At 30.5% G+C, this 13343-nt stretch overlaps 1 protein-coding gene across 2 annotated transcripts; it reads left to right on the top strand.

The window, feature by feature from the left end:
• Positions 1-4334: 4334 nt before the first annotated feature.
• On the top strand, positions 4335-12831 carry CTCF. 2 transcript variants are annotated; one of them, XM_068761551.1, is made up of 14 exons: positions 4335-4435; positions 6101-6207; positions 6554-6705; positions 6876-7034; positions 7114-7286; positions 7912-8081; positions 8157-8293; positions 8513-8663; positions 8783-8949; positions 9083-9219; positions 9445-9679; positions 10084-10294; positions 10441-10574; positions 10695-12831. In XM_068761551.1, exons 2-14 carry the CDS (start codon positions 6108-6110, stop codon positions 10758-10760), a joined length of 1992 nt encoding a protein of 663 aa, XP_068617652.1. In that variant the 5' UTR covers positions 4335-4435; positions 6101-6107; the 3' UTR covers positions 10761-12831. The 2 variants fall into 2 exon arrangements, with proteins under 2 accessions (XP_068617652.1, XP_068617643.1); XM_068761542.1 differs by having other exon boundaries at positions 4343-4645.
• Positions 12832-13343: the final 512 nt, after the last annotated feature.

Here is a 13343-nt window from a genome sequence, read left to right as displayed (position 1 = left end):
GTATAAAAAAATAATATACATTGAACTGGTTAAATTCGTCAATAATTTATATGAAATAGTAATTATTGTGTAAATTTATGTATCAATGTTTGTTACTTTGTTTATTACTATTTTAAATTGTTAAGATCTAATTAATGTAGCGTAAGCTAAACTAAGTCTGAAAACGTGTAAAATATAACGTTTAGTGTTAAAACATTATATCAACATAAATATTTACAGGTACTGATAGAAGATAATTGTCGAGAATTTCGATGGAATACTGGTGGTTTTTTTTCATCTTAAACTCATTCAGAATTGTTTGATTATATGTCTATGCGAAAATTATGTACTTATATCATACAATATAAAACAAGAGGTTTTAATATTAATCAGTATTTATGTATAGAGCAGCTAATCACTGAAACAACTGTATTACAATTGTTATTGTGTGTTCTATAGTAATAAGTATGTTTAAAATCTGTTTACAGGCAAATAGGTTCACAAAATTTTCTGTAACATCTATGATGAAAAAGTAACGTTCTTGTCATATTAAAATCGAGAACTTAATTTTTTGCTTTTATTTTAAAGTATTTTGTTAATATGTTAGTTTAAGTTAAGCTTGCAAAATTGTTTCTAATATTTTAAGCCACCTTTAAGTACTATAAGTATTATAATTTTATATAATCAATAGGTTAAAATATAGTTATTATAGTGTGTATTCTCTTATTAAGTTTTTATCGCTGTGATAAAGTGTTTGTTTTAAATTAGCTCTGTTTTAATATTTTTATCTAGACTTTAGAAATAAAATTAAATATAGTTATCATGCATTTTTGATTACTCTAACTAGATTAAGCCATAAAAAATAACAAAATATATAGAAATTCGAGAAAGAAAGAATCACCAAATGAACAGAATAATGAAAGGTTAATTTAACAGCAATCTTCTACTATACATATTTTTATAAACATACAAGTTTTAACTTGCGGTGAGTAATGATTCAGATTATTTTTTTTATAGAATAATATCCACATTGTACACTTAAATCAAAGGTTTTACATGGTGGATTCTGAATCCGTGAGTCCAGATTCCGGGCGAAGTTGTAAAGGTCAAGAAAACACTCATTATAATTCATGTTCATCCTTTCAGTCGTAGTACGTCCACTACAGTAAGATCCCGCTCGACGCTGTTTCAGTTTAGTGCTCATTTATTTCAACTTGGGGATTACCCGAAACTATACGCAGCGTTGGGCTTCTAATCATGGACATAACATATTCAAAACAGAGTGATTGAGTTTCTTGAATAATTTTGCCTTACAACCGAATATTTATGATTTGAAACATAAGTCAACTGAGTACTGTAAGTATAAATTTAAACAATACTATAATAATTAATACATCAAACAAATATTACGATCATTAGTTTTTGTCAAGGATGATAACGAAATACAAGCAACCAGAAAAAGCATTTCAATGGAAACAAAAATGCAAGTGATTAGAATATTAGATTTAGGGGAACTTCAATCTGAAATTAGTACTGCAATAAATTTAGCAGCTTCAACATTAAAGACAATTCTTAAGAATAAAAGAAAAAAATACTGTCATCTGCAACTACGGCAAGCTCTGCAAATAGAATTTACCGTTCTAAAAATAACATTATAAAGGAAATGAAAAAACAACTGTTTATATAGATTGATGACGAATTTTAACGCAATATGCAATTAGTCAATCATATCATAATGAAAAAAGCTAAAAGAATTTTTAATTTATATTTATTATACATCCGGGCTAAGGCAAGTGACATAAGTGAAACTTTCGTTGCTAGGCAGGAATGAGTATTAGATTGAATTATCTAAATAATCTTCACAACATAAAGATTACAGGAGAAGCAGCAACTGGTGATAAGAAAGCGACGGCTGAATTCCCAGCGATATTAAAAAACAATAATTAAACAAGGAAACTAACCACCAGAATTGGTTTTTAATGTTGGTGAAAAAGGCTTTTAAAAAACTATATACATACTACCAAAACTAACGTTTCTATCCCGTGAAGAGAAACTTACGACGAACATTTAAACAGATATTTGAAAAAACAAATGGAACAATTAAAAAGAGAATTTCGGAGAAACTACTATGTCATGAATGTTATACAAAACACAGTGTTGAAACGAGATAACGCAAAAAGATCTTTTAAAGAGGAGCGTGGAAGAACATTTAGCCAAATTTGTGTAAGAGAGAAGACAGTGAATACTCTGTCTATATGGATGAAATGGTGGAATTAGCGAAGGAAACCGGTTTAGATGAGATAAATATGGAAGAACCTCAAAGAAGTAGTTCAAGAAATAGCGGCCAGTGTTTCTAATGATGAGCTTAAGGAATTAACAGAACAAGAAAAAAACAAAAATCTTGATAGTAGTGATTTCGCAGAAGAGCAAAAAAAACTTTCCGTGGTATTTGTAAAAAGGAGTTTGACCTTTATAACTGAAATTATGGACCAATTTGTTGAAAATGATCCAAAATTTCAACAAGACTTCAAAAGTAAGACAGAACGTTATATATGCTTTATCTCCTTATCAATAACTTCTAACAAAACGAAAAAAAATTATAGTAAATTCCAATTTCTTCTTGACAAAAAGGCATAAGATTGGAAACAGAATAGACTGAATGAACTGTCCGACTTGAAATTTTGTTTAATGTTATAATTATGATTGTTCAAATTGTTTTTATTTTTGTAAAAAATAAATGGGTGGTTTTGGTTTTACTAAGACACGTCATTATTAAATTTAACACCTAACCAATTTTCTGTCTACCTTTCTCTAACACCATCATTTTCATGGTAAGAGAGCCTCGTATAGCACTGTTTCGCATTACGCTCTACTAGACTGGTAAAAAGTGGCCTGCATCCAGCGCTTTCCGACGACTTAACAAGATCATCGCCTTGACAGTGGATGTTCTACGCTGCGATTACCGGTCTGTCAGTTGTTAATTGAATTTTATTAAGGAAAAAACAAGTGTCAAATTGTTAATTTCGCTTACTTATAGGTATATCTTTACTTTTTTGACTAGTTTACTCTTATGAAACCAATAAATACAAAGCAAATCCGCCTATCTTTGAGCAAACTTTACCACAAAACTACAACTTAATCAGAAAAAATTCCCTCTCTCCTCCCAAGAAAAGCTGACAGGGCTAGCGCATACAGACAAATCCAGGTGGCTAGTTGTAATACTTACAAAGTTAAAGAACAATGTTATAATAACTTTAGCGTAGCACTAAACCAAAGCTTTTGTCAGTACTGTCGCGTTCATAAACCATATTATTCTTCTCCTATATCTTAACAAAAAGCAGAACATCTGCCCGAGCAATTAAATTGCACTTCAAAGCAAAGGGGAACACAGCGTCCGTAGCATCCAGAAATCGAATATGATATCCGTATTGTGTCTACCGCCTCGGACTCCAGCCCTGCGGAAGAAACTGCACTAGGCGCTCCTCAGAGAGACGTTTACGAAATTGGGAAAATTAGAGAGTGCGGAGGCTCGCTTTCGCTACCGCACTTTTAACCAACACCTGTTAAATGTAGGCTTGCATGTGCCCGCCCAGTCCCCTAAACTCTGGCAGCGAGAAGAACTTCTCCCCATTAATGCTGTGTACATGATGATTAGACTTTGGCTACAACAGACGCAAATGCTTGGGTACCCACGTCCAATGGGACTGCCCGCACTACGCCTCAGGCTGTCATACTGTCTTAATTGCATGATGGCAAAACTCGATTAGACTGTCAAATTTTAAATTAAATTATAAACATAAAATAAGCTACAAATGGAGTTATATAAATAGCTATTGAATAAGGAATTATAAAGAAGAATATTGTGCCTCGATACCATTTATTTAAATAAAAAATGGTCCGCACATAAGTTAACTATATTTTATGATATTGTTCAAAGTTAATAACATAAATATAATGCATATAATAGAAAAATAAAAAATGAAGTGAAATCACGTTATTGGAAATACGTAAATAATATATTTTAATATTTCTAATTACGCATTTGTCGAATAGGCAATAAAAAAGAACAAAGCAAATGTATTCAAAATAAAAGTTAAATGAAATAAATTTAATTTATATAAAAGATCTCTGCCATTTGGCTGCAGTAGAATGTGAGTATCGAAAAATTTTAATGTAATGAATGTTGTGAAATCAAATATATATTCAAAGATATAAATAGTATATATTCATTGATTTTTTTTTACATGCCCTATCTTTTTCTAATATTTGTTGTGGTTCCATAAATAAAATTAAAAGGTTATCTTTGAAACATTCGTACACTGGCAATACTGACCTACTTTTCACTAGTAGTTCTCGCTTCTGTCATATGTCATCCACCATTTCCGCGTCCAAGTAGCAAAATGATTGATTTTAACGCCCTCATTGAGAAAATGTAAAAGCTCTTGCCTTAATCCAGGTATATTAAATGTCTTTATATCCGTGTAAATGATAAGCTCAATAAAGTTACCAACAAAAATGATTTGCACGCATCTTATATTCCACATGTGTGTTAGACCAAAGTGAATTACCTCCAAAGCAGTGAAATCGAAAATCTTTACTTATCATTTTGGTATTGACGACAGCGCCGTCTGTGAAGCCTCGTTACTTTTCGTTTTGGATTGTGATGGTAATTTGTTGATTTAACAATGTTTATTGTGATTTTTTAATGTAAAAATCTCATATTTTCACATGAACAATATAGTCATATGGCATAATAAACTTTGTTCTACCTATGTAAGATGGCGGACATAGTTTGATTACATGTCAATAAAAGATTTTCTGCTTACCACAGTTTAATTTTAAAGATAAAAAGTATTGATTAATTATTAAATGATCTGAAAATATATCTCAATAAATATACCACAATTTTTGGTAGAATTAATTTACTCTTGATTTGTTATATCTAGAAAATGATTTTCCGACAAAGAAAGCAAGCTATATAGCTTAAACTTTGTTTTATTTTAATTAATATAATTAATATTAATGATGGTCCCGAGTACCATTTTTAATCACGTCTGGTTTTTGTCCATTTTGGATTGATTATTTGAAACAACTATCAGTGTTACCAATTTTTAAGATCACACAGTTGTGCCTTCTCAGCAATTAGGGGTTTTAGTATAAGCTTTTTGTATTCACTTTCTTTGCCTAGTTATGCGTTACATAAGGTTAATAACTTTCTTTTTTATTTAAAAAATATTGCTTACATTGCCTAGTTCAATTATTTTTCCAATTCATAAATGTCTGTACGAAATTAACTAATAATTAATTTCGTGAAAATATTAACTTAACCTTAATTATTCGTTTTATCATATTTTATTTTTCATTGTAATTATTGTCATCGTATCATCTGTTTTAATTTAAGTAAGTCAAGTGTTTTAATGCTTTAAGGCATCAATACATTTCTTGTTATAATCAATCATATAATTTATGTTGCTTTAAATACTCTTTGTTTATCTGTCCATACAGACAATTACTTAGGAAGTGATAAGTGTTGCAAAAACATTTTTCCGCGTAGTATAGAGCTCTCTTGTTATTTACTTTTTTAATGTTTTAAATGTTTAATTCACTGTATCATTAGCTTCCTTGGGAAATTATTGTTTCCGTGGTTCAAAAATTTGTCTTGTTGAAGTTGCTATATCTTTTTTATGAACAAAATATACTGAAAATATGAATATTATGGTGATAAAGATAATTATACATAAAAACAAACAATTAGTTTAAGTGAACTGTGAACTTGTTCTTATAAACAAACTATACCAACAATATTCTAAAAGTATGGGAATACTTAAAGAAAAAATCTAATTTGTTTTTTTTTTTAAATAACAAGAAATATCTATTTAGGTCTAAACTGCTTTTATAATCCCCTAAAATTGTTGAAAATTTCATTAAAATTATAAGTCATTTTAAAAATCAATAGGCATATGTAAGTTAGAACAATAAATGTATAAAGTTTCTAGTGTAAACCAAGTAGGTTAAATTAGGGTAACAAAGAATATTTGCTACACATAAATAATTTATTGTAACAACCATTTTATTTAAAATTATGAAGAATAAAACTTAATCATTAACATATAACATTTAGCTCAGCCATGCCTCCTGATAGAAAGACTATGAAAGGTAAGACTCTTCTACAGTCTTACCTGAACACCTTCAATCAACAAACTGAAGAGGTACCAGCAGTCATATCAGGCAAGTTATAGATGCTTTTGTTTACACTTATTGTAATATACAGTTGTTTTCATAATATTAATATAAATAAGCTATGCATAGTGATTGCTTAATTATTTTCAATAGCTTCATGTTTACACTTTTAAAACTTTGTATTTCTTAATAGAAATTTCGTTTGTCTGTTTTCTAAGGATGAACTTATGTTAAATGATATTTTGAAAGCCGACTAGTAATTTAAAAAGATAAGTGATATTCATTATGAACATACGAGTCCAGCTTTAATTTAAAATAATTCTATGTAATTGTAATTGCTTTAAGTCTTATACACAGTTCTACTTTCACTGTCACTTTGTAAGTCTACTTTTAGCCACTGAGGATGATACTGCTGCACCTGAAGAAGAACAAGATTCTGGAGTGACATATTTTGTTGATGAAGAAGGACGGTATTACTATCAGTCCGCTGGAGATGATCAGAATCTTGTATCTTTGCCAACTGGAGAAATTGAAGAAAATGAGGAGGTATATCACATTTACATCTTATTTCATGTGTTATAAATAAAGCTTTTTTTAAATTATTAATATCATTTATTTTCTGTAGATGTGTATATTTACTAACATAAATATTAAAAGTGAATATTAATTTATATAATTATTATAGAATTCTGTTAATTCTGAGTTACCCCTGATAGGCTATGCCAGAAGAAGAATCACATGTGTTGGTGGACAGTGATGGATACCAGACTGTAACGCTGGTGCCATCAGAATCGAGTAATGGTGAAGTGAGCTATGTGCTTGTTGTTCAAGAAGAAACCAAACCAGTGGTTAATATTGACTTGAAGGTTGACCAGGTAACTAGTAAATTTCAATGTGGGCCATGTTTACTTAAATTTTGTAAATTTTAATAAACATTGCCATATTGTTTTTCAGGATGTAAAACCAAATCAAGATGTGTATAACTTTGAAGAGGAAGAAGAAGAAGCTAATCCTGGTAGAACTGGAGACGATAATGAGAAAAATAAAAACACTGCTGGAAACAAGCGCACAAAGTACATGCGGCCACATTTTACCTGCAATTTTTGCTCATACACAAGTCATCGACGGTGAGATATATTTCTAAATTATTGACTTAAGATTTAATTTTTCTGCTATGTTTTTTTTTTTAAATTACATCAATAACTTCTAAGAGTTGATTGATTTTCATTAATTCTACAAATGAACTCATCATGGCTATAATTCAATATCACAATGTTAGAAATATCACATTAACTTTCAAAAATTAAGGCCATTGGTGGTCATCACATTGTATTTTTAAAAGCATAGGACAGGCTTTTGTATAGGACTATCTACTACTTGAAATATTGGTAGAAATAATTCCTCATGGACTTCTTACTCTGAAATAAACTATCACATTTTAATTTAAATATGTTCATTTATTCATGTCCATCTATTTATTTTAACAATTATTACTTTATAATCAACTTGCACATAGTCCCATTTGCAGACATGAAGAGTACCTACATGGCAACATGACATACATGATGAATATTTTCAGTGATAAAGAATTTTATATCTAAACATGCACATTATATTGGTACGGGCATCAGTAAAGAAAAGCATGAACTTCCCTTTATAATATTTATAAAATTAGTTACATAATAATAAGTAACAATGCACAATCTTGATAGTGACGGAATTAAATTCAAAACCCTTACTTAAACATTATAGATATTTGCTGTTGCGTCATATGAAGTCTCATTCAGAAGACCGCCCACACAAATGTGGAGTCTGTGAGCGTGGCTTTAAAACCATTGCCTCCCTGCAAAACCATGTCAATATGCACAATGGTGTGAAACCACATGTTTGCAAGTTTTGTAACAGTCCATTCACTACTTCTGGTAAGTTAATTTGACAAGATTGTAAACTTATTATTATTTTTCAACAACTCATCCATTATTTGCATTTCTTTATAGGGGAATTGGTTCGTCATATAAGATACAAGCACACTCATGAGAAGCCACACAAATGCACTGAGTGTGATTATGCATCAGTTGAACTGTCAAAATTGCGTCGTCATATTCGATGTCATACTGGTGAACGACCATACCAGGTACTTTTTTGTATTGTAATTATTATTAAAGAAAAAAAAATTAATACCTTTATATATAAAGAACAAATAAATAAGACGAAAAATTTAGAGGCCCAAAACATTTTGTAATAACTGCATAATTTCCATTAGTCTGCTTTTGACAATAACAAATGGTTTTATCTTTTTGTAATACAAAGAAAAAGATCTTACATTTTTAATTGTTGCCATGTACTGTTTTAGTGCCCACACTGCACTTATGCATCTCCAGATACCTTCAAACTGAAACGTCATCTACGCACTCATACAGGTGAAAAGCCATACAAATGTGAACACTGCAACTTGTGCTTCACCCAGTCAAACTCTTTGAAGGCACACAAACTTATACACAATGGTGAGCTATACTAATGAAAGTAGTTCCAATTAGTTACTTAGCATCCAGTATGTTTTATTTTGCATCTTTTAACTAACAACATTATCTTGTAAAAAGTGATTTCAAATGATGTGTTGTAGTATCCGAGAAGCCAGTATATGCTTGTGAGCTCTGTCCTACGAAATGCGGTCGTAAGACGGACTTACGTATTCACGTACAGAAGCTCCACACTTCTGACAAACCCTTGAAATGCAAGATATGCGGAAAATCATTTCCTGACCGTTACTCCTGCAAAGTTCACAATAAGGTCAGTGCACAGTAAGCCACATAATAGAGAGTATGTGTAATTAGTTACTTGATATAAATAGCATTGACTTTCATGTTGATATAAATGGCCATTGCACTGGATAATCAGAATAAATTTTATTTATATCTTTTAGACCCATGAAGGTGAGAAATGTTTCAAGTGTGATCTCTGCGTCTATGCCTCCACCACTCTGCGACGCCTAAAATCTCATATGCTCAAGCACACTGATGAAAAGCCTTTTGTTTGTGATCAATGTGATCAATGCTTTAGGTGAGTTGGAACTACAATCAAACTTGAATGATATGAATTGTCATAGCCATATTGCTGTGCCGCAAAGTGCGAATTTTAAATTTATGTTGACGCTAACTTACTTTTCCCTAAGACACCAATATATTCTATACTATCATGATGTTCTATGTTGTAAGGCAAAAGCGAATTTTATTTTTATTGTTATTAACCGAGTTAATTGATAATAAACTTATTATTAATTTGAAGGCAAAAACAGCTTTTGCGTCGGCATCAAAATCTGTATCACAACCCTGACTATGTGCCAAAGCCACCAAAAGAGAAAACACACACATGCCATGAGTGCAATAGAACATTTGCCCACAAAGGCAATCTGATCCGGCACCTTGCTGTACATGATCCTGAATCAGGATACCATGAACGTGTCTTGGCTCTGAAGTTGGGACGTCAGAAGAAAGTGAAATATGTAGCTGGAGAATTAAAAGTGAGTCATTAAAAATCTTGCACATCATCAACCTCTTATTTTTATGCACTATGCGTTTCTTTTCGTCCCTTTTTATTATTATTGAAATATATTTTTAGTCAGTTTGAAAATTTGTAAGATAACTTCTTTTGGCATCCAACCAATGTAATATAACAAAAAAACTGTCTTCTATAAACAAAGAAACTACATGTCATGAACATTATTTCAAGTTTTCTTTCCTTCAAAACGGTTATCAACGTTTGTAACATGACTTTGTTCACAGTGTAATTTACAATGTTTATTATTCCTCCTAAACTCCAGTCTGGATATTCAATGATTTGCAGTGAACTTTGTTATATGTCATCACCACATTTATATCATCACATTAATATATTTTATACTTATTAATAATATGATTGTTACAGGAGTTAGAAGAAGTAGAAAGTGATAATGAAGAATCTGAAAGAAAAATTAAAATTGGGGTAGGTGACAAGGAGTTGAAGCGTGGAGAGTTTGTGACTGTGGCTGATGGCGATGGCCAGCAGTATGTGGTCCTAGAAGTGATACAACTTGAGGATGGCTCGGAACAGCAGGTAGCTGTTGTTGCCTCTGAATATATTGAAGAGGAAGAACAAGGTAAAGAAATAATGCTTTAATTTAATAATATAGCCAAGATGATTCATTGCATAGACACAAGGCAAATTGAAATGTTTTTTTTTTTTGCTCCAAAAATTTTGCTAGAATTATCTGAGGATACGAGAGGTTTTTGTTTTTCTTTACAGTGGAGGAAGAAGAAGAAGACCCTTCAGAGGAGGATAAGAAAAGTCAAATACTATTTGAGAAAGAACAGGCAGAAAAAGCACTTGAAAGGACCATAAAACTGGAAAAAGATGTGGACACTTGCTTTGGCTTTGATGTTCGTAACAATTAAATTTGAGCTTATTGTATAACAAGTAGAGATAACTATATTTTATTTGTGTTATGATAATATTGTAAAACTGATTAATTTTTTGCCTAAATTTTTGTCATTTTACAGGAGGAGGAGGAGCCTGAGGAAGATGAAGATACTTATGATGACAAGGTTATTATACGTTTAGGCTAAACAATTTGCTGCAACAGTTAAATGTGTGGGTGTTAAGCCACGGGTATCATTCATAATCATGTTACACAGCAAAAGAGAACCAAAATTGGTATACGGCTTATATTATTCCTTGAGAATATTCAGCAATATTTTACGTATTTTAAAATATTTAATAATCAATACAGAATTTTAAAATAATAATTGAAATGTCACCAAATAATGAATAAATACAATTGTCTGATAATATTTAATTAATAAGGATTTAAAATTTTAAAATTATCTCTAGTTTTAAGTTTTAAAAATAGCAATTATTTTATGTTATTGTGCGTTTGTTAGAAAAACATTTAAAGTGATCGATCTCCATTTAATTTAAGCTCTGTTTCATCTAACCATGTAAACAGCAAGTCTAATCAATTCAGAAATAGTGTTTCTGAATGTTGGCTTACAAAATGTAATAGATGTTAATCTTTAAGATAGCATCCATGTTTAGTCAATCAAATGATGTTAGTGCTAGGAAGTTTATTATTGATGTTTAATTATCTAAATAGCATATCTGTAACAACTTTTCATCCCTAATAGAAAAAGTAGGTAAATAGAACTGTTTATATTAAGAATAAACTGTCTCGCTCCGATGTTTTCAGCAACGCACATTCCATAAAATAGATTATCGTAAAATGTCATTGTCTAAATGAGTAACTCTTGAATAATTATTTTATTTATTTGTGGTACTTTCTTTACATGCATGTAAGGGGTTTTTAAAACAGCTCTACCCTGTGATACAATTTTAATTTATCCATTATTTTAAAATGAATAATGATCAAATATTTTTTTAAGGAAAAATATGTTTTAATTTGATTTTAATTTACTGATGTAATTTTTTATGACTAAAAACTATAAACGGTTTACGTGTTTATATAAAACATACTTTGACTAGGAATGGCACTAGTGACCACCGCACCAGTACAGCTGTAGTAATCTTGTTTTTATGCAATACTGTCATATGCATGTTATTGCCTCCAATATTAAATAGGTATTGATTGGTTCGCAGCTGCTTGCCTCAACCAGTCTTGTTATTAACTAACAATTTTGTTGTAACAATACCACTGAAAAATATTAGTAGCACGGAAATCGAAACAGGAACAGGATGAACAGCTAGCTTGTCATGGGTCGCGTTTCCTCTCTTTTCAAAATAGATGGATATTTGTAATTGTGCTTAATAATTCCATGTACTAGCGTAGCGGGTGTTTAAATATAAATAGAATGGTACCATGACCTGAACTAGTACTTACACTGTCTGAACAACCGATATAGTTTTAGTAAATTAGTTAATAGTGCACATCAATAAATGTTTCTAACTTGTCGCAACTTGTTATTTGTATTCAAATGGTAATACAATTTTACATTATGAATGTCCTGCTTTTAACTTTGTTAGAAATAAGAACTTAATTCGTAAATGTGGTTTTGAAATTATTGCTATGACTGGAACATTCAACAATATCTATTGAGTGTTACTTATAAAGTTAATACTTAAATAATTAAATTTTAGTGGTGTTATGTTAAAAATAGTACAGGTGTGCATGCATTTACTGTTTTTTTTTTTGCTCATTAGTAATTTACAAAACAATCCAGTAATAATTTATAGTAAATTTCCGGTACTAGATAATATTGTTGTTAATGTATTAGTTTAAAATTATTTACAGCAGGCGTATACATTGACCTAACTTTTGTAACTGTCAAATCTACGAGTTTTTAGATCAGCTAAAATTAAGTTATGCGTTATACATTGCAATTTGAAGTGTTTTAATCTAAATGTGCATGGTTATAAATCGTCTTTATTCTGTAATATTTTAATGTTTTAATTGTGTATAATTTAATTGTAATAATTTCATTTGGTTATCAAAGATATTTTAATGTTATCATATGTCTTAAAATTAGTATTGAATTCCAATTTTGTGTAATTTTAAAATATTATTAATCCAATTATATCTTTGTATAGTGTAGCGTAATGTAGTGGTGGCTGTTTAGTAGATCCCTAAAATGAATATTAGAGTATATGTTGAAAATAAACGAAAACCACTACCTTACATTTTAAATAAATACACTGAAAAATTATAAACTTTTATTTTAAAAGTCCTGAAAACTGACATAACTTTGTTAATAGGCACTTCTCCGGCAGTTTTTGAAAACTAAAACCATCTGTTTTGTGCTTAAGGAAACCAACAGGTAACAGATAGATAAATAAATGGTTACGAGCCACTCTTCAGCGGCGCATGCTTTATATTTTGGCATACGCATCACTTTGTGAAAATATAAATCTAAAGCCTTTTTTCAAAGTTTAAAGAATAATATGCGTCCAAGTAAGATGAGTCTATTAAAATGCACGAACGTTACTTCGCATGTGTTGTTCTCTCGTTTGATTTATTGATCGATAGATTGACGACCAATGGAAACACCTATAATTAGGTCATTTATTTTTAGACCAGGGCCGCATTGCGCTAAAAGCTCTACTCTGCCCCTTTTTTCTTACCGTCTGTTAAATTAATTAGTTATCTATCTTATCGATATTGATATTCACATTCAAAGAGACGTTACAATTTTTTCATT

This window comes from Battus philenor, unplaced genomic scaffold (assembly GCF_028537555.1).
Source record: "Battus philenor isolate CCGP_79_NKW_IND1 unplaced genomic scaffold, ilBatPhil1.0.hap1 SCAF_1, whole genome shotgun sequence".
NCBI classification, from domain to species: Eukaryota; Metazoa; Arthropoda; class Insecta; order Lepidoptera; family Papilionidae; genus Battus; species Battus philenor.
Note: the sequence above shows the minus strand (reverse complement) of the source record. Positions and strands in the feature narration are given on the sequence as shown.